Source organism: Xenia sp. Carnegie-2017, unplaced genomic scaffold (assembly GCF_021976095.1).
Source record: "Xenia sp. Carnegie-2017 unplaced genomic scaffold, XeniaSp_v1 HiC_scaffold_16, whole genome shotgun sequence".
Classification (NCBI taxonomy): domain Eukaryota; kingdom Metazoa; phylum Cnidaria; class Anthozoa; order Malacalcyonacea; family Xeniidae; genus Xenia; species Xenia sp. Carnegie-2017.
Genome location: NW_025813469.1, coordinates 348357 through 370579, shown reverse-complemented (window position 1 = coordinate 370579; position 22223 = coordinate 348357). Strand labels below are relative to the sequence as shown.

The 22223-nt window shown below is 35.1% G+C and overlaps 2 protein-coding genes across 3 annotated transcripts; one reads left to right on the top strand and one right to left on the bottom strand.

Moving 5' to 3' along the window:
- Positions 1-159: 159 nt before the first annotated feature.
- Positions 160-5847, bottom strand: LOC124436832 (ranBP-type and C3HC4-type zinc finger-containing protein 1-like). The gene is made up of 11 exons (XM_046986805.1): positions 5352-5847; positions 4987-5152; positions 4382-4474; positions 4136-4301; positions 3357-3450; positions 2341-2808; positions 1510-1694; positions 1315-1426; positions 672-950; positions 404-547; positions 160-336 (listed from the first exon to the last, which is right to left on the bottom strand). The coding sequence occupies exons 1-11, from the start codon at positions 5562-5564 to the stop codon at positions 256-258; spliced, it is 2001 nt and encodes a 666-aa protein (XP_046842761.1). The 5' UTR covers positions 5565-5847; the 3' UTR covers positions 160-255.
- A 59-nt stretch (positions 5848-5906) lies between these two features.
- On the top strand, positions 5907-13647 carry LOC124436829 (importin-4-like). Of its 2 annotated transcripts, XM_046986802.1 has the most exons (36): positions 5907-6011; positions 6078-6170; positions 6262-6341; positions 6708-6749; positions 6826-6856; positions 6922-7023; positions 7115-7162; positions 7259-7347; positions 7427-7469; positions 7579-7644; positions 8367-8468; positions 8561-8803; positions 8947-9000; positions 9099-9208; positions 9294-9328; positions 9423-9496; positions 9603-9735; positions 9805-9872; positions 9943-9988; positions 10070-10128; positions 10224-10278; positions 10352-10431; positions 10498-10541; positions 10616-10727; positions 10807-10901; positions 10973-11050; positions 11129-11186; positions 11326-11428; positions 11494-11687; positions 11777-11956; positions 12026-12079; positions 12151-12305; positions 12508-12640; positions 12773-12877; positions 12956-13025; positions 13104-13647. In XM_046986802.1, exons 1-36 carry the CDS (start codon positions 5946-5948, stop codon positions 13238-13240), a joined length of 3237 nt encoding a protein of 1078 aa, XP_046842758.1. In that variant the 5' UTR covers positions 5907-5945; the 3' UTR covers positions 13241-13647. The 2 variants fall into 2 exon arrangements, with proteins under 2 accessions (XP_046842758.1, XP_046842759.1); XM_046986803.1 differs by lacking the exons at positions 12508-12640; positions 12773-12877; positions 12956-13025; positions 13104-13647 and having other exon boundaries at positions 11777-11951.
- Positions 13648-22223: the final 8576 nt, after the last annotated feature.

Below are 22223 nucleotides of genomic sequence, written 5' to 3'. Positions count from 1 at the left end.
TGTAGCGTCATTTTGTTTTCGTTATTGATAGGTATTACCTTTGCATGTGTCATCCATAAACTAATGTCATGGTGACTGCTAACTCATAAAGACTCTGCCGTTTAGTTGGAAGCATAATTTCACCTTCTAGTTGGCAAAAATAGCAATAAATTCCATAAATACTCGTGACGACAGCATGTTTAATATAATTATTGACGTCTAATAATTTACAAACATGGTATCCAGTCCCTTCGCTATCTGCCAACAACCTTAAGTTCAGTGACAGTTTTGGCAATTTGGATGACATTTGACGTTATTTACACGACATTTACAACCACCACTTGTATCACCAGGACCCTGTCACAAAATCGATACTATTTCAATAATGCATTCTGTATGTGTTACACAAAAAACATTCACTCACCCCAGGTCCCCATCTTGGACCACGAACGGCCCAACATATTTCAGTCTTACACATGGAACACTTCATCCAATCACAGCCGTCCTTTTTGATCAGAATGATTCCACATTGAGGACATTTCATGCCACCTTTTGTTCTCAACATTTCCTAGAAAATTTTTTTTATTCAGATAAAGTCGTTTTACGGTATTAATTTAATTTAACTTTCATTTTGTCTCCTGAAATTATTCTTTTTCCTAATTCAATAATTTCCATCGTTCTTCATGGTATACCTCAAGATATGCTTGTGTCTTTTTTGCAGCCTCGTCATTCATTGATTTTCGTTTTAAATCATCTTGATAGTCTTTACAGTTGACGGGAAAATGAATAGCTTTGCATGTTAGACAGTTTCTTTTGTGACAAACAGGACAGTCGAAATCATTCACTTCATCGTCATAAATACACCAGCCGTGACAGTTCGGTGTTTGACAATGAAAACTATTCTTTTCTTGATGCTCCGCAGTCGACAAACTTCGCTGAAGATACTTCTGGAAATCGTCTTCGCTTAAAAGCTAAATTTATAGCGGGAAAATAAAAATGAAGGTACTATAAAAGATGAAAAGGAGGAGAAAACTAGGAGAAAAAGAAAGCGTTACTGAAGAAGTGTATGAAAGAGATAGGAAGAAAGAATAGTTAGAGTAGGCAAAGTGAGGGAGGAAATGTTTACGTGCAGCAGTGTTAAATAAGAAAAAGAAATGTACATTACACATTACACAGGGTTACTAGGATATGTAAGAACTATTAGACACGACAGAGTGGGTAGGAAGAGCAAGTTTATGAAACTGTTTTCGTTAACAGTTTTCGTTAAGAAAAAGGTATGTATGATGAACAGGGTAAGCAAGACAGCCACTTCCCAATTAAGTTACATAAATTAACCTCTTGTATTTCTTGTGTTGTGATGATGTCATGACATTGAAAGTCACCGTTGTCAAATGGACATTGAATTTCGGCATTTTGCGATGCATTAATGTGTGCTACCAGACAAAATCTATAAGCACGAAAACAACAAAGTAATTTTTCAAGTTTGTTGCAAAAGTAAAAAAACAAATCGTGATAAAATGTGATTCCCACCTGCAAAAACTATGAAGACATTCTCTAAGTATAACCCCTTCTCCAACTGGGATAGTATCAAAACAAATTGGACATTCTATCTCCTCTTGATTTGATATTAGAGGTTCACGTAATGCAACGGACATTAACTGTTGATAATTGCGATTTCTTTGTTCTACAGCTACACGTTTTTGTCTTTCTTCCTCCTGGAAACACGACCAAAGAATAAAAATTCACCAAGTGTTATTTGGTGAAACTAAAACTCGGTGTTATTAATAAAGAAAACTGCAGGTCTGCAAGTTCCCTCAAAAATGATCGTTATGAAGATTTGCCTTATGAAAAAAGTTCTCTCTCTTCATCCATTACTTTTTGATTTTGACGATTGTGTAGGGATGTTAATAAATTATTTCAACAACCATTTCATATTACGCTAAACTCCATAATGGTTTTTATGCAATATAATGCATTAGATAGAAAGAAATCATGTGTTCAGTACAATTTTTGAATTAATCATACATTGTGTATAAAGTGTTTTTAATCTATAATCCATACTTTAAAGAAAAAACATTATTCTTAGATATATCTGTTTACTGTATCTTAATAATCATCCATATTTAAGTTAAATGACCACAAAGTCACGAAGATCATTCCCCTCCTCTTGGCGAGAACAATCTTGTAAACTCAGCAACGGTGCGTTCTTGCGAAGCATAAGCATCCTGGAATAAACAAACTGGAAATTAGTGACCAGCCGTAATGGATAGATATGGATAAGACAGGATAAGAATCTTTGATGTTTAGGCAGCAAGAACACACCGCAAGTTGAGCACAGTCTGATCGTTTACGTCATCATACCTCGATTAATAACCTTTCCTCATTTCTTTCTTGTTCAAGTATTCTTTGTTCCTTCTCATCTGGGACATAATCTTCCGGGATTTTATAGTTTTCAGGTCTACTCGCTGTGCATATCTCGCATCCGGGTCTCAGCGGTGAGTTCAGATAAGTGCATTGCGGGCATTCCCAGCCTACAGGTGCAGGTATTTCTACTCTAGTTAAAGGCATTGTAGGAAACGTTTGTGGATCATTGCGTTGGAGGATATCTGCTTCATGCTGAGAATCCAAACTTTCTGAACGACTCTCGACTGAGGCCACTGGCGGTGTTGCTTGGTTGTTTCCAGCCGATTGAACAGATACAAGATAGAGGTAGACTGTATGACCTGATTTACGTATCCCACAATCCAATAGACTTTCATGAGGATTAGGGAGACGCTTGCTAATTATCCAACGTTGAATTTCGGTTGGAAATTGAAACTTTGCTTGCACCTATAGGACAATTTTTACATAAGAGAAAAAATTCCTTCCTTTAGTAAATTACGTCATATGAATGTCTTTACTAATATGGTCGAGTTACAATATTATGAAAGATTTTCCATTCTTTTCTGTATAAAAAGAAGTTTCAAATTTCTTGATGAAGAAATCAAACATTTTCCTCGTGCTTAAATGATCACCACGTTCAAACACGTTTATCCATATATTTATAACCTTGAAGAAGACTCGAAGCTTCGAGTCGAAAGCTCAATAACATTATTTAAAAAATCCGGAGAAACTTTTATTTTTTCAACCATAGATACATTTATATATATGTATAACAGAATCTAAAAGATATACAACGAAGAAACACGTTTTTTTGTTAAGTCGTTTACTTCAAAGAGTTTGAACTGTTTGTAAACAATGTACAAACATCACCGCCCCTCTCCTCCATTTTGGTAACTTAATTAAAGTTTCCATAAAGACCTATTGAATTATTGAATTATTGAAAACAAATATGTTTGCGAGAATTTATGGCCATTCTTCACTATAAAAATACTCACTATCTGTTTGAGTTGATTCAGAGTAATTTGCGGTGCAACATCAAGACGAAAACTACATCCTGTTGCCTCTTTATCTTCTACTTGCACTTTAAGGCTGAAAATAGTGAAGATGATTGAAATACACGATAACGGAAAGAGGAAATGATTGAAAGACGAACAATAGGAACGCTGACTTTCTATAAGGATTGCGTCAACGTCTTTAAAAAACACTTTGATTATAACATTTTAAATTCAGCAATAGATTGTTAGAAAATGTTAGTTGTTTATGCAGTGGTAAAATTCATGTCATAATTTTATAAATCATGAAAGAACATCTGTATACGTGAAGTGGCAATTGACAAGTAGCAAGTGACTTTTTACTTCATCAAAAAGGTACATCATAGTGACTTTTAGCGATTATTAACCTCTAACACTACGCAGCTTATGACAGAGTAAAGAAGAAAAGTGAAGCAATAAGTACAACTCAACTTATAAAAGCGTCTCATATGTTAAAGCGTGTTACAGCCTATTTAAGCGTGTCTTAGACACTTTAAGCGCATCAAAGCCTCTCTTAGCGCGATGCAGCATCTTGAAGCGCTTTTCAACATCTTTCAACATCTTTCAGCGCGTCGCAGCTTCTTTAAGCTCGTTACAGTGTTTCAATAAAAAACGTGAAAGCGTGTTACAGCAGTTGAGCACATTTTTCCTAGTCCACGTGTTAAAACTTTGAACTTTTTGACCCTGATGGCAAAATCGGATAAAGTAACGAAAAGGAAAAGTTCAGGATATGGTTAACTAACTTTATTGTGCTAGCATCGCTTCCTTCTAAGTTTGATTGAGAATTTTTAAGATCATCAATTCTGATCACAACAGCAGCTTTTTTTGATGCCAACTGTCGTGCAAGTTCACTGGCAAACTGATCATTTCCCTGACGTATAGCCTCACTTAGTGTCAGACAAATGTTATCTAAATACAAAAATAAAATGCAAGATATACACAGTGTATGATTACAACCAAAACCGCAAGGGAAGATCATTTATTCATACTTAAATATTGCTGTTGATCACCATTAGGTTCTATGAGTTTATTGATGGACTTTTCTTGGATATTTGCCACGGTTTTTTTGGCTTTGTGTGCATCTAAAGTGAAGGAAATTGTTATCAGCCATTTTTCACGCATTATATTATAGTCAGAAGGAGTAGTGGATCCAGAGTCGGGAAGAATATATTTTTAAAGATATATTTACATTTTAAAATACTTCGTTATTGAATGAATTCTGTTGAGAGTATTTTATTATTTGAAATTCTTTACAATTTTTAACCAAAAGCAATGCTAAAAAGGTCTTTTGAATTTAAAATGAGCTTAGGATAATATTTCATTTTGAGTCACCCTTGACTCATCACTATCTGGATTAATCAATTCATAATAATAACAAAAGATTTGTGTCGAATTATTAAACTTACAAGTCAGGCTTGATCTTTTTATTGAATAGTAAACAAAATTTTTCATTTTTTAACCAATATAAAATAAAATATCTACGAAAACTTCACCATTGCCGGTTTTACACACCGATCACAGAAATTTTCAAAAATTAAACAACAATTCAAAGATGTGAATGGATAAAAACTTTCTAAGCACGAAATACTTTCACCTTTGATTGATATCAAAATATTTTGTAGGACAACAGCAAATGTCTCTCCTTGCGAGGGTTGAATACTAAAGCCCCACACGAACAAGCCATTATCAAGAAGGCTGAAAAAATTCTGTTGGAGCTGTTTGAAAACTGTATTTGCCCGTAACAGGATCCTTGCTTTGACCTGATGCAGAAATAATACCGAATTTAATTAGATCAACATTAATATACGAACAAACTGAAACACAATTCTTTAATAAAATAAATTCCTTAAATATATTAACAGTATTAAAATCAGATTAAAAAGTCCAAGTAAATGCCACTATACTTGTTATTATTGTACCATAAAAGACGACATTAAAAGTGCACTAACTAAAAACTACCTCAAATTTTGATACGTCGTTAACAACGAACATAATGTAACTTCCGGATTTTTGTATAAGGAGAATCTTGTGAGTCTTGTTCCCAAACACATCTTCCCAATGCAAGTTGTTTTTAAAAACATACACGGTCCCCTTGCACGAAGCTAACAGACCCGCCATTTGACCAGGAGGAGAAATAGGAGGCGCATGGGAAGACATAGCGATGCTGGCCATCTTGGTTTAAATATTTGATAAAAAAAAGTCAGAATTTCCTTTATAATTTGCAAATGTTGTACGCATTGTTTATAATGAAAAACGTGATCAAACGCTTTCCAGAATCATTTCTTTCTTTCTCTGCTACTTTTCTATCATTTTATCGTCGAGGTTTCGTGTCATTAATAAATTATAACGATGATTTAAATTCACCAACAAACGACGACAATAACATACTTTTGGTTTTGTTTTCATTTTCTCGAAAAACTAAAGAATGCTAGCAACCCCCCTTCATATTATTATGCGTAACACCCCCCTGTTTTTTCACTTCCTTTCATGTAAGTTAAATAATACAAAGTTCATTTACCGAATTATATCAATATTATATATAAACAATACAGCATGGCGGCAGAGTTGGAATTTATTTTTGGTCGACTTCTTGTTCCTAACAACACTGTCATTAAACAGGTAGGGCTTAGTTGATAAAACTTTTACAAAAGCTATTGTTTACGCACACTATTTCGGCTTTTAAAGGCTACTAACGAGTTACGAGCTTTTTTCCAACTTGCAACCGAAGAAATTGTTCCAGTTCTTGTGACAGTACTGAGATCTTCTCAAAGTCCTCAGGTAACTGATATTTCGTAGTGTGTGATGAAATTTTTACTACTTTTCTATCGCCAAATCATCACTGCATACAAAGTTCAATGTATTTTCCAAGGCTCGTCAGTACGCAGCTATATTATTGAGACGTCGAGTGATAAAGCAATGGACCAAACTTAGTGAACAACTTCAGACTTTGTAAGAATTATCAAATATATATACTCCTAGTTTTGAAATATGCTTCCCATTACACATACACCTTAGACAAATATGTATCATCCTTTAGTAAATCATAGAGATGTGTATTGTCACTCTAGTAATCAACCCATAGTAATCAACTATTACTAGCTAACTCTAGTAATCAACCATAGAGAAGTGGATGCTTACCATTTTATAGTTTAATGAAAGATAGAAAAGTATGTGGTATACTGTATTTAACCATAGAAAAGTATGTGGTTTACTCTATTTAACCTTAGAGAATTTGATATAGTGTTATACACCATACAAATATATGTACTATTCTGTAAGTTACCATAGTATTTTGTACATTCTTATTGAACTCAGGTTAAAACAAACTGTATTGGAAGTCCTTGTTAGTGAAAGAGAGTAAGTGACTAACATTTGTCTTAATGCTACACTTTCTTAAGGATTTGATAAGTGGTATTCATAATTTTTTTTTCAGAAATCTTGTGCGGCAGTCAACAGCACAAATTGTAAGAAAAGTTTCCTACATATGTACTTTGCATTTCATGAAAATCATTATCTTTCATCACCTCAGATTGGTGGGATAGCAAAGCATGAATTAGGCAATGGACAATGGCCTGAATTGTTTCAATTTATTGAAGAATGTATGAGAGAAACTCAAGCTGAGCATTATGAGGTAAAAAGGATTACAGAGGGTCTTCAAACATCTTTTTAAATCCCAAGGTTATTCATGACTGATTAGTGTTTGTATATATTTTTTTTACTAGATTGCTGTATATGTACTGAGTATTGTGACTGAAACAGCTGGTGAAGAGGTTTTGTTGTATTTGTTATTTTGCATGAAGTCTATGATATCATGTTCTTCATGCATGATGTCGCATTGTTTTATTCATGTTGTTTTTACCTTGTAGCTGCGACCTCACTTCCCTTCATTGTTTCAACTTTTCTCCAAAACATTGGAGGAACATAAAAACCCAAATATTCCTTATTTTACAGTGAGGTTGGTGTAACACATCGAGGAAAATGTTTTTCAGTTTGTCTTTGCTTTGTCACATTTTTTTCTTTTTTTCTCGTTGAAGAGCAATCACACAGTTGGTGATTTTTCTTGGAGAGGATGAAATAGTCAGTTGGAGACTATGTTGAAATTTTAGTTTATATGATTTCATTTATTTGCCTCAATAAAATATATGACTTCCACATAATTACCCAATTTATTTTTAACTTTATTTAGAAATTTCTTAGGCCTCTCATTCCAAAGATTGTTAACACCATTAGGATTTTTTTAACAATTGATGAGGTTGTTACACAAGCTGTTAGTATTTATGAGTTGAACAACAGTATAGAGAATATATTGTACTCCATTGAATTACTTTGTGCCACGCAGAGCTCATTTTGCATGTGATTACCAGATTGCTTTTTCTAACCAATTGGTGCTCAGCGCTGGCAAACGACAGCTAGTAAACTAATTAAATATAAAGCTGTAAGTTGCACAGTGAAGTGGACTCACTGTATATTCCTTATACTGTGGTTGAACATACATCATGTATGTTGTATTCCAAAGCCATCATCTGAGAAACAGAGTATGAATACTGACGAGGCTATACGCGGATGAAAATATATGGTTTAGAATGACGAAATTTGAACTAGAACCTCAAGGAGACTAGTCCTGTTGGCTTGATAGCTTAACAGGTAAAGCGGTAAACTAGAATCCCGAAGTGCGAGTTCAAATCTCGTCTAGGCCAAATGTTTTTTTATGCGTATAGCGGTGTTAGAATTCATATTTTGCTACACTAATGACTTTAAAGTGAAACGCTTCAACACAGAAGAAACGTTTTACATGTTTGTAGATGTTGATTGTCCAGGTTGGAGCAGTGGCAGTGTTAAGGACTGTTTAGTGTTTTCGTTGGCGGTAGTCATCTTTAGAGTCAATATGCATTAACTCTTCACCAACACAAACAGTCCTTCTCAGTATTGCAGCAATCTAATCTGAAAGATCAACATCTACAAACTTTGTTACAGGACAAAGCTTGTGAATGTATGGATGTGTTTGACGAGCTGGTTGAGTCCGAGGTCAGCATTGTAGTTCCACATATCAAATCTCTTGTTGACTTCTGTTTACAAGTAAGTGAACCAGTCCTTGCATGGGATGACATTTGTCTTGACGTCCATTCCCTCTTTAGCATTTAAGTATCCACTTTGAATTTTTTGTCAAGATTGCAATGAACACTGGACTGAGCGACAGCAGTCGCGTCAAAGCTTTACATTTCATTGGTTGGTTGATCCGCGTCAAGTCCAAAGTTATCATCAGACATAAATTACTCTCTGCCATTCTTACTGTCATCTTTGCAATGATGGCAACGCATGGTGAAGAAGATGGTAATTGTGAAGGATGTGAAGACGAAACAGAAAGTCTTCCTGAAGCTGAAGATAGCCGTCCTAATGCAGTAGCCGCACAGGTTGGTAAGAAAATTATTCGGTTAGCTAATAACATCATTTTATCTTCGTTATCTTATTTGATGGTAGTTTCAACTTCATGTGTTGTTTAATGATGTTGATCCTAACATCGCCATCGGTTAATTTTTAAAATAAATCATTTCAGGTTTTGGATGTCCTTGCTCTTCATATGCCTCCAGAGAAGCTCTTTCCTCCACTGGTAATGAACGTGGACGTCTGCACAAAGTAGACTTCACTTTTCCTTCATCGACATGTGATACGTTAACCACCAACCATTTCGTGTCTTTTCCTTATCAGATGCAACTGATTGAGCCTGCATTATCGCATTCCAATCCTTATCAACGTAAAGCGGCCATCGTTTCATTGGCTGTTCTTTCTGAAGGTTGTGCCGACTATATTAAAAATAGGTGTGTTCTAGCTGTTGTCATCCAATCTCCATTTTGCTCATCTCGAACTTTGATTTTTTATCTACGTATTCTTCGCTCATTGTAGACATCTTGAAACTACTCTTCATATTGTATGTCAAGGTAAACATATTTGGCTCATCAATCAAAATAGATCGAGTCTAAAGATTTGAGATTTGTTCATTTTCTAATTTAGTTATTTAATCCTTATTTCTAGCTTTATCTGATCAAAATGACGTCGTACGAAATGCAGCGTTGTTTGCTCTTGGACAGTTTGCTGAACATCTACAGGTAGTCTGCTTCTGTTGCTTTTTATTCTACTAGAAAGTATTACTCAATTTTCATTACATGTAATTATCCTGTTCACAACGTGGTTTTGTGGCTTATTTTTTTGCAGCCAGATATAAGTAAATTTTCGTCAAGTATTCTTCCTTTATTATTCAACTATCTTGGTGAAATCAAAGGAAAATGTGATGCACCCGGTGTAACAAGAACTTTCTACGCTTTGGAAACATTTTGTGAGAATTTAGGTTAGTTAAACAACGTTTTTTTATTAAAGTGTCACTTTTTTAAAAAACCACTGAACTTATTATTTTCAGGCGAAGGAATTTTGCCGTATTTACCTGTGTTGATGGAGCGAATGATTGAAACACTTACAATGTCACAGGTATGGTATTGATAAGAATTTTAAGATCAGAAAAAATTTTATTTTGACTATTTTTTTCCTTATGTTTTAGTCAGAGCGAATGAAGGGATTGGCGATCAGTGCAATTGGTGCTGCAGGTTTGGCGAAATTTGAAATATTATTTTGATTTGTATTCTTAAACGACATATGAATGATGAGATCTACATTGTTATTTCTAGCAAATGCGTCCGGGAGAGAGATGCTTCCCTATTTTTCAAAAGTGGTTGAAATTGTCAAGGTGCTGTAGTATATGGGAAAAAACCCTTAATACATTTAAAAGCTGCAACTAAAGTGCAATGTCGACAAACGTTTTTTTGTGTTTATTATTTGTAGGAATATATCTGCAATCCAGAATTTGATGGCGCTCAAATCCAAGCGCAATGTTTAGGTAATGTTTTGCTCTGCTGTGTAGTGGAAAGTGATACACTCTTTTGAAGTCGTTTTGTTCTACTTATTTATAGATACTATTGGGATGTTGGCACGAGTCATTGGTGGAGAAAACTTCTATCCTATAGCTGGTGAATGGATTAGTATTAGTCTGGTAGGATTATTAGAGGTAGGTGGGAGGACTCTTGCGGATGAAAGTGAACATTTATGATTCTTTTAGGATTTACTAAAGAGAACAAATGACCCAGACGCACGCAGATGTGTGTATGTGATCTTTAAGTTTTTATTTTGTTTTATCTTGTTGCATAAATTTGGATGCATTATTTTCATTCCACTAGATACGGTTTGTTTGCTTCGTTATCGACATTTATGAAACAGGAAATGGCTGGTTATCTTCAGGCTATATTGAAATTTATGGTTGAAACTCTTCAGTCGACTGAAGGCATTGTGGTATGAATGATGCTTCATTTTGCCTGTTACGTACGTGTTTTGCTATATACATTTTCAAGTTAATGTATTCTCATTACAGACACATTATAACGATAATGAAGATCCTCCATTTTTGATCGATGAAAATATTGATGATGAAACAGGAGAAGACAGTGATGACGATTCCGTGGTTGGGTAAGAGAATCATATTTACTCTGAAAACCTCAAAAACACAGATGTGATGTGAATTGTTGAATTTTTGACAGGTATTCTGTCGAGAATGCGTATTTAGATGAAAAGGAAGATGCATGCAACGCCATCGGAGAGATTGCTGAGAATACAAAGTAAGTCATCAATAGTATTACTTGAAATGTCCTCACCCAACAATTCAGGTTATTTAACGAATAATTTTTCCTTCACAGTGCAGTGTTTCTTCCTTATATGGATGAGATAATCAGTGAGGTTTTCAAACTGGTACAAGTGAGTAAAGAATTATTTTTGGTTTTAAGAATGTTGGCAGAATGTCATATGATAAACGACGTACAATGTCAGGTTGTGGTAGGATAAACGATGTAATGGCAGGATGTGGTGGGATATACGTCTTTCCTTGTTTATGTAGCATCCTCACACAGGCATTCGTAAAGGTTCATTGACAGCGATGTGTCAACTGTGTTGCACTCTTTATTCTGTGTTGAATAACAATAACGAGGACAAAACTTTCTGTGAGTAGTTTCATTTCGAACGAGATTTCTTCTTCGTGTTTGTCTCAATATATTTTTTCCATCAGTGAACAATGTCGTCAATAATTATGTATCAATACTGACGATGACTGTCGACAAGGACAAGGAAAAGACTGTTGTCATGGTAGCTCTGTCAAGCCTAGAGAAAATGTTAAAGGATATGAAACATGATGTTTTACAACACGATGTTGAGAACTACGAACAAATTTGTAGCGCAATTAAAAACGTTCTTATGTTTAAGGTGTGGTGATAAATGTGTCTTCTTTGGGTATTTAAACGATAATGGTAGGATTAATGATGGGGTTCTCTTTTGCTAATCTATACCACTAGACGCATTGTCAAGACAACGATGATGACGAAATAGAAGGCGAAGAACAGGAATTAGCCGAACTTGATGGGTCACTCTTAGAGCATGCTGGTGACGTCGTACCTCAGCTAGCTGCTGCGGTTCCTGGGCCCGAGTTTGTAGCATATTTTGCTAGTATATTGCCTTGGTTTTTGAAACGTACGGTACGTCATGTTACATGTTATGACTTGATCAGCAGAATGTATTAGATATGTCTTTCTAACTTGTTACAGAAATCTTCTGCCTCGGTTGCGGATAAGTCGTTTTCTGTTGGCACACTAGCTGAGGTAGTTCGCTGAATATAATAAACTAATCACGTAGATAAGAAGAGTCATTTCTGTGATGTTTATTTTTTCAGATCATTGAAGCAATGAAGTCACGCATTATACCGTTCGTTCCCCATATTTATCCCGAATTAATGACACTCCTAAATGACGATGAATCAGAGGTTCGAGGGAATTCGATCTACGCCCTCGGCTTATTATCTTCCTTTGGTGGTGAAGCTATTTATATGTATCCTTTAAACAATCTTTGTAGTGACAGCGTAAAGAAAAGGGGGGGGGGGCGTCGGCGATAGTGATACTTCAGTCGTTTAACTCGTCATGATTCTTTAGAATTAACTTGTGGTGATGATCCTGTAGGATTATCCAGTTGTTAAGATTCTGTAGGATTATCCAGTCATTATGATTATTTGGATCTTTAACGTCTTCCTTAGTCGCTATCCGAAGATTTTAGAGGCTCTATTCTTCCTCTTGAAACGTGAAAAAGAACCTCGCAACATAGATAATATTTGTGCCGCCGTTTGTCGAATGATTTTTACAAACATCAGCATGATACCCATGGAACAGGTACTTTAATGTCTCCGGTACTCTCCTTTATCCCCTTTCATACATATCACTTTTATCACCCATTTAATTCTGCTAGTAGTACCTTGTTCATGAACTTTTGATAATAGTTGACGAAATGTTTATGATTTATAGACTTTTCCTGTAGTAATTCAATGCCTTCCACTCAAGGCAGACTTTGAAGAAAACGCAACTGTTTATTCATGTATTGTGCAGTTATTTCACAGTAATCATCCACAGGTTTACAAACTTTTTCCTTTGTTTTTTCAACCTGTCTTTGTTTCTGTCGGATTAAAAGTGTTATTTTTCATCGTACAGGTCATGGAAAATCTTATGTCACTTATCAAAATCATCGGTTCAGTTATACAGAGCTCGACCATTACTGAAGGTTAGATTTAAAATGCTGAGCATACATCGATATGATGCAAATTTTGTTGATGTGAAACATTTACGATGTGTGTTTTAGAAACTCGACAATCGCTGTCACAAATGGCTCATATTATTAGACAGCGAAATCCACAGGAGTTTGATTCAGTTTTGATGTCATTGTGTCCAGAACATGTCGCTGGCACACTTGACATCTTATCAAAGATACCATCTTAAAGGTGTGTACTGAACAAAGAAGGAACCTTGATGTACATTCCGGTATTTCAAAGTAGATGTGAGTGGATAACAAGGTGTGCTGGCCAGCACGAAGTGAATGTATTCGATCTATTTCGTGTAAAATAAAACAAATTATAGAAAATTTAAACAATTGCAAATAGGGCTCTAGGATATTGCTCAATTGAACCAAAAACGCTAATACAAAATCCAAAAAAGGATGTAAAAATATAAGTGAAGTATCATTTTCCGAAATTAATTGTGTGGCAATAAATATACTTTACTTTGTTCACTATATTAAACATTTAATAAATACTGAGAAGCATATGCGAAGTTATACAATGATGAAGTATTTTATATGCAATGAGCACTTTTCACCTGTCTTTCAATAAAAAAAAACATCTTGAAAATGTTTGTGCTTTTAACATCTTCTATCAAATGGAAAAACAAATACCTGGCTGACTCATTTCAAGTCTCCCAAGTATGTTATGCCATTTTAAAAACCTAAATTACAAAACAAATACATGACTGATTCATTCCTAGTCTCCCAAGTATGTTATGCCATTTTAAAAACCTAAATTACAAAACAAATACCTGACTGATTCATTCCTAGTCTCCCAAGTACGTTATGCCATTTTAAAAACCTAAATTACAAAACAAATACATGACTGATTCATTCCTAGTCTCCCAAGTATGTTATGCCATTTTAAAAACCTAAATTACAAAACAAATACATGACTGATTCATTCCTAGTCTCCCAAGTATGTTATGCCATTTTAAAAACCTAAATTACAAAACAAATACATGACTGGTTCATTCCTAGTCTCCCAAGTACGTTATGCTATTTTAAAACCTAAATTACAAAACAAATACATGACTGGTTCATTCCTAGTCTCCCAAGTATGTTATGCCATTTTAAAAACCTAAATTACAAAACAAATACATGGCTGATGCATTCCTAGTCTCCCAACTGCGTTATGCCATTTTAAAAACCTCATTAAGTATTAATAACTTGTATGTGGGATGCTAAAAATGAATAGAGATGTTATCTTCTGGATGCGCAGATGTTCAGAACAAAATGAAACTGTCTTTAATAAAAAGTTGTAATGATCGAAATTCATATATATGAAACCAAACATTTCATTCTCAACATGAGAATATATTCATATAGAGCACAATTTTGTCTTTTAAATTTCATTTGTAATATGCGACTGATAATATTGAAGAAAAAATGTATTTTTTCATGTAGTGTTTCGCTCTATGTGGTCTTCATCTTATACACAAACACAGCACACAAATTTCGAGACATGAAGAAAGTGAGAAATTTCTCGCTTTTTCTTTTTTCTTTTATTTTTACTCTCTAAGTTAATGAAATTAACATGTCTTGTAAAGGTGCAAACACTACTTGTTGTCTTTACCAACCATCTAAATCCTACAATGAAAAGAATTTCCCAGGAAAAAAATTTGTTGTTCTGAATTTCTGTTGCGTTCTTACACCAACGATGCCATTCTGCTTATTGTTTGAATGGCGATTTTCATTCGACAGACGAAAATCAGTCAACGTTAAACGGTTTGCTAGGTGTCTTTTTCAATTTTTCGCAAGAACTCGACTTTTGTGAAGTTCGTCGAAGTAAAGAGAGATCGCTTTCGAATTCCATTATTGAAGATTTCTTATTCTTCTGTGTCGATTCTACTGCACGTAACAATTCCAAATGAAAACATGTCTAACTTGTTGTCCAGCTTCTTTTTATACCCAAATAAGTTTGCATCAGTTTTCAAAAAGCTTACAATGTGTCCACCATCGACTGAATTTGTCGGTGAGGTCTATATTACAGTGAATGACGAACCAGGCATTAATGCATGGTAGACTGAAGACCAAAGTATCTTTCGCTGTTTTCGTCGTCTATTCAAGTACACAAATGTATTTTTCTACATATGTGTTGTTTGGACTCATTTTCCTTTGTTCGCATTCATATTCATTATAATGCGATTTCATCAATACTTATTTTCATGTTATACTTATAGGTATTTGGCGACATATGCTCGGCTTCGCTGAGATTGTATAGTATGTACTATACTTGAACATTCATTTCATCATCCATTTCAAATGACTATTTTAAAAGAGATGAAACCATTGGTGATCACCAATTTAGTAGTGGTACTTGATGAACCAGTTGTTGTTCAAGAGCAAGGTTGGCTTTTTTCAATGTTTTCTACCAGATATATCTGCTCATAACAGACTTAAGTGGTTTACACCTGCCGAGTTTCCCGTGAGTTTTATGAAACTTCAGAAAACGAAGAAACGGAAACCATAAATGAACAAATACATGTTTCCCGTATAGGAACAGAACACAACAAGCTCATTTCTTATTGGCTTGCCTCTAGCCTAGCCAAAAATAAATCATGGATTGCGACTCGTATTCCAATGAATAAGCATACTTTTTTGGCCCCATTTGATGTACAGTTGAACAAGAAAATTATTTCAAAGCACATTTATCAAGAAAGACAAATGTCTAGCCATCTTAAATTATTGAGGTCAAAGAAATTGGCGACAGAAGATGGACAATTCACAAAAATATGTAAGGACGTTTTATAAGTCTTAAACAAGATGATATTGTAATTTAAGGAAATTACTTTTTTGAATATCTTATCTTGTTGATAAAAAGTTTTCACATTTTCTTGAGTTTGTCATTACCGCTTTTTAATTAGCGAGAGTAAATGTGTGCGTTTCTAATTGAAGGAAGACTAGACAAAAATGGAAACAAGGGCTATCATTTACAGGTGATTATGAAAATATATAACACAGGTCTATTACCGCTTTTCAATTAGCGACGATTAATTAATACGTTTCTATTTAAAGGAAGACAAGAAAAGAATGGAAACAAAGGGATTTACAGGTGAGTGCAAATAGCAAGAATAAATTTCATTTTCTATTTTTAGGGAAAAAAGGATGAAAATGGAAATGTGGTGTGCGGTCGTTTGCAGACGATGATAAAAAAGCATTACACAGCTGAATTACGGAATACTAATCTCTTATATGGATTGTTAGACAGAATGAATTGATCTAAAGGAATACTTCTATTTAGAATGGGGCACGATAAATTTTATTGTTCACTTAGAGAGAAGCCGGCTCTTCTTCGCTCCTCTTTCTTCGAGTGGATCAGGAATCCAACCCGATAACCATACAATCCTCACTGCAGGCCCAGGCATGGCCACCCTTTTTTGTTATTCTTTAGAGTGCTTCTCTAAAGATGAGGGAAACCGGCGTATCGCGGAGGAAAACCCTCAGAGATCAAACAAGGTACGAAAGCCTGTCGATGGATACACATTACTTGGGATCACCTCATCTATTTTTACTAGTTATCTTTACAAAAAAGGACATTTACTCATAATTTTGAGGCCTTAATTATGCTTACAGGATTTAATTAGACTGCCTTTATCTTTACAAGGTTGTTTAAAGAGGTGATTTATAGGCAATATGCATCCTTCAAAAAAAACCCGAAACCAGCTTCATTTTTTACGTCTTTTTTAGACGTACGCCATTTTTTACGCCATTTTTATACCGCTTTCAGCTGCAGCATTTTTTCCTATGCGCATCCTTAACTAAACCCTGTTGATCAGTGGCATGAAAATAACGGGTTTGAACATAAACCTATGAACTATTTCAAAATTTCATAAGAACATACCTTTGAACGATGAGACACCTGTAAAGCAACGTTAGTACCCGAGCCGAAAGGGAACCTAATGAATAGGGAACCGCCTCCCTGGGCCCTCATACATTACCAAACGGCGTGCCAGCCAATCCTTCTTGTGTCCAACACTCGATCACCTAGGTACCAATTTGGCACCGTTTACTATTATTCCTACCTGGAACTACACTAAATGTATCGAATTAGTTCGCCTCTCTATCAAATCATCTTCCATGAATAAAATAGATGAAGACGTTCGACTTGATTTCGAGACGAGCAAACCCGATTCCTCATGAATAAAATTATCTTCCGGCTCTGACTTATGTTACTTCAAGTTAAATAACAGCGAGTTATTTAACTTGGACATGCCACTGCCATATAACATTGATTTTGCTAGCTGTTTAGCAAAAGCAATGCCGGGTTTTATGCACCTATTCTGTTTTGCTGTTTATTAGACCAATAAGACATTGTTTGTTGCATATTCCTCTTGACGATGCAAATCACTCATTTTTTTCCCACAAAAATCTATTTTAAATATATTCACTTGTACTATTTTTTCTTTTTCCCATGTTTGAGAGACATTTTAAGTTTTGCATGGTTCAAAATTTAAACAATTCAAAGGTTAAAAGTGTTGATTCTGACGAAGCATCATCAAGCAGGAATATTTCTGACCTTTATGATTTTAAATAAATTTAATTTGCCCTAAGCGGTTTGCATGCCAGATTTTTTTTAAAGTGCAATCTATGATTCGGATTTCGAAATTTTTTAGCGCGCTTTAATTCGCGCATTTAGATTTTCAATGTTTATTTATAGAATCGTGAATACTAGAATTAAATATAAACCTTTTTATGAACTAATACACACGACCAAAACTCAAAGAAACCCATGCTTATTTCTTTGAACTGAGGATCGTGTATCCTGGTGATCAAAAGAACATCTTAGCTATAATGATAAACTTACTTTGCACGATATCGGCAATATAAGATGTATCATTATTTGCAGGAGCCGGAGACTGCAAGATCTGCGCCATGCACAAAACTGAAAAAAAAAACACCAACAGGAATTAAAAGAACTACTAACTTTGTCATATAACTAAGCCAATGTTCAGCCATCTTCCTGTTAGTACTGATCACCAGGATTTTAACTAAAACACCACAAACCTAAAACGTCGTATTCAGTCTTCATTTGTAGATTAAGGTAATCCTCCTCAAATGATAAATCCCCAGGATTTATATCATAAAGGCCACGACAATGACGATGTTTATCCACAAAAAACGATGATAGAAATCCATGATATTAACCATAATGTAATCCACGACAGCCGTGTGTTAATCTACGATGACAATGATTGTGATCAACGACAACTTTGATTTAATCCACCACAAATATGATGTAGTATATGAATATGATGCGCCACCGTTGTATTCTTTCTTCACTACAAAACAGATGAAAAGTTTTAAGATAACACAAAATTCTTCAGCATTTACGTTTAAAACCGTTATGGGCAAAAATGTGACATAAAAGCCGTTATTAATGATGCACTGAGAGCTCATCATCGAACTCGAATAATCTTAAATTTTACTGTGAAAACTTATGAATTCTCTGTAGCTTAACACTATTCAGTGCGAGAAAGTTTTTGCAAGACAAAATGTTACCAACAAATAACATTACACACTTGTAGACGTAGATTACCAGGCTAGTATAGTCTTCAAAAGGAATATTGGTGTCTTTATTCCCTGACGTTTTGACAACCTTAGCGGCAGTCATCTTCAGGTTCAAGTGACAAGTGAATAAAGGGAAGTGAGAAGTACACGTAAACCTCTCGTTTCAAATTGAACTCTGAAGATGACTGCAGCTAAAGTTGTCGAAACGTTAGAGTCAACATTAATATCAACACCAACAGTCCTTCTTAAGATTATTCTAACATGGACGATCTGCATCAACAAACTTATAACGATGGTCTTGTGTTCAAACCATTCGCTTTTTCACTTTGTGACAAATAACAGTCCAATTTCGTGTTTTAACCATCAGCTATTTTTTGACTTATGGTAATCGAAGCAAAAAGCAACTGTAAAGACTGGTTATTAAGTTTAGATACTCACGAATTACCTTTAGACTGGTCGTCCTAAGGTACTAACTGCATCATTACAACTTCCAGCAGTGTTGTTGTGTAAGATGTTTTCTTTGAAAGGATAAAACATATACTCCCACGATCAAAGATATCTTGCAAACTCAAGATATGAAGTGGAATGTTTGTTTATGAAGTGGAAATTTCTGAAAATTAAGATATTATAACATTTAAACCTTTTTTCACTGGAACAAATGTTCAGCACCTTAGTTGGCAAATTCAAGTGTCAAATACTACTCACCTATATTTAATTTTCCACATAGTGTTGGGATCTATACCATTGATTGTTTTAATGTTCCCATCATACAACGTTACACCCGTCTTGTCTTGATTCATCATTGGACTAACCACCATAATTTATGAAATTAAGTGTGTGATTTTAGCTCATGTTCGTGTAACACAATGTCAAATTGTTTTGAAGTCAAACAGCAAAGTTTTCTTTTAACTCTAAGCCAATATTTTATTATTTTCCTGTTAGTGTTGATCCCATGGACATTAGACCATTGCTTTTGAAATGCCATCGTCAGTATTCATTCGTAGATTAACGTAATCTAACCCAAGATTAGTTTGACAAGATCCACGACAACCACGATATAATCCACGAAAACCACGATACGATCCACAAAAGCCATGATAAGATCCACGAAAGCCACGATTTAATCCACGAAAGCCACGATAAAATCCACGACAACCAGAATGCATTTCACAACTACCATGTTGTAATTGATATAAGAAACCACCATTGTATTGGTCCTTCGCTACAAAACAATTAGATTCAAAAGATTCAAAATAACACAAAGGTCTTTCAAAGTAACAAGAAATAGCGTTGTATTCGATAAAAAAGCCTCTCGACAAACTCCATGGCTTTTTCAAATTCTGTGTCATCTTATCCCAAATATAGCCTAGCTAAAGATTCTAATACAAAAACTCAAATTGTATTTGGGAGATTCTTAAAAGTTAAACGTTGAGCAATCTTTATTCACGAATTGCCAACTCATCATGTAACGAGTATTGCAGAAACTGCAGATAGTGATCAAGTACAAAAGATATTTACAAAAAAACGTGAATACCTGTAGATTCGTCGTCATAGGCAACCTACTGCCTCTCCTAAACGTTCAGCAGTGGTGAAGGTGGTTTTACTTTTTAAAACAAATCTCTGAAATTAAAATTTATTAAAATATTATTACATCCATCTACCTGAAACGACCACTTGTTACCTTACTAACAGGTTTCTTCGTGTCAATAACCACTTACCAAAATACTTGTGATGTGCATAGCAGCGTGGTCATTCCGATAGATGATTTGTTTCCATAAAGAATTTGAAGTTTGCCGTAACTGTTAGAAAACTTTCACACGATGTCATCATTCGTACTTTCATCATTCAGCATATTGCAGCATAAGAAACCACAATTGAACAAAGCCAAATAACTTGCGTTATTATATGCATGCTTTTTCTCTGAAATTCAGTGGCACAAATCTAAGTCAATTTTAGTGATAAGACCGTCCATCAAATAATTTTAATCTTACCTGACATCCATTCTTCGCTTTGCACCGACTGCAGCATCTCTAAAGATTTACTTGTGCACACTTTGTCAAAAGTCACATGCAAGTAAAAACAACGGCAAAGACAACTTTTCAAAGCTAGGCTATTCATGCATGTTTGTCTAAATTACGTTGGACAATAACATATTGAGTTTAAGGTAAGTTATAAAAGACAATTAAATCATGCCAATCACGTTAGAAAATGCAACCCACAAATAGAAAGCAATAAGTACTAAAGGTTACATCTGCCACAAGAAGTCTTCAAACGTCATGCATGAGGTAAAGTGTCGTGCAACGTGTTTACAAATATTGTTATAGAGCTCGTGAAATCTATATCTTCTATCACTTTATCTTATTTTTTCCCACAAGATTGCTGTCATCTGTCTTGCATTACTTCATCTCAGTTTTCTTCACAAGATTGGTATGTCATTTTTGTCTGACACTTTCTATTGCTAGTGCCATTTCGATTGTTTTGTCTTGAACCATTACATCTTATTTGTTTAATAAGATTGCTGTCATCTTTGTCTTTGATTTCCTTGTTTGATTCTTTTTTTAATATTTTTCATTCGATCTTACACCTAAATGCATTAATGACGCTCATACAAAAGAAACGCTAAAGAAACAGCGAACGTTGCTGACCTCTTAAGTATCGTTCATCATCCCTTACAACGGAGCATTGCGCTTCAGTGAATTAATAAAGCACCTCAACAACGGAAGACGCTGCGCGCGCTGGCATTCGATGAAGCACCTAAACAACGGAAGACGCTGTGCGCGCTGGCAATATTCGATGAAGCACCTCAACAACGGAAGACGCTGCGCGCGCTGGCAAGAGTTGATGAGGTACCTCAACAACGGAAGACGCTGCGCGTGCTGGCAAGATTCGATGAAGTACCTCAACAACGGAAGACGCTGCGCGCGCTGGCAAGATTCGATGAAGCACCTCAACAACGGAAGACGCTGCGCGCACTGCAAAAGTCGATGAAGTGCCTCAACAACGGAAGACGCTGCGCGCGCTGCAAAAGTCGATTAAGCACCTCAACAACGGAAGACGCTGCGCTTGAAAGAAAAGATGAAGTACCTCAACACGGAAGACACTGCACTTACAGATATAGATGAAGCATCTCAGCTATAGAAGACATTGCACTTGAGTTGATGAACGTCCCAAACAACGAAAGTTCTGATCTTTTGTGCATTCCTGAATGGCACTCTCGTGTTTTCTTGTTCTAGTTCTTGTTCTAGAATTTTCTTGTGCTAGTGAACTTGCGGTTATCAGAGTAATCTCTTTGATATATTGTTAACTCTTCAATGGCTTTCTTTACTGTTCTCGACATCTTGCAATAATACTTGAACCTTTTTTTTTCATAAAGATATTTACAACAATATTTATAACTTACTAGGAAATAGTGGGCAAATGAAGACTTCAAGTGGCCGACGTAAGGAAATATATAATATTTACTTTTGTTTCGAGAATAAATTTCTTCCAATGAATTGTTTCTTTTGATATTTTACAAATTTTAAAAGAAAGTCGTATAGACTTCTTTGTTTGCTTTTGAACGTCGATTTCATATTAATCGTTCACAACAATAATTTTAACTCATTGACTAATAATCCTTACCCTAAACTCAGC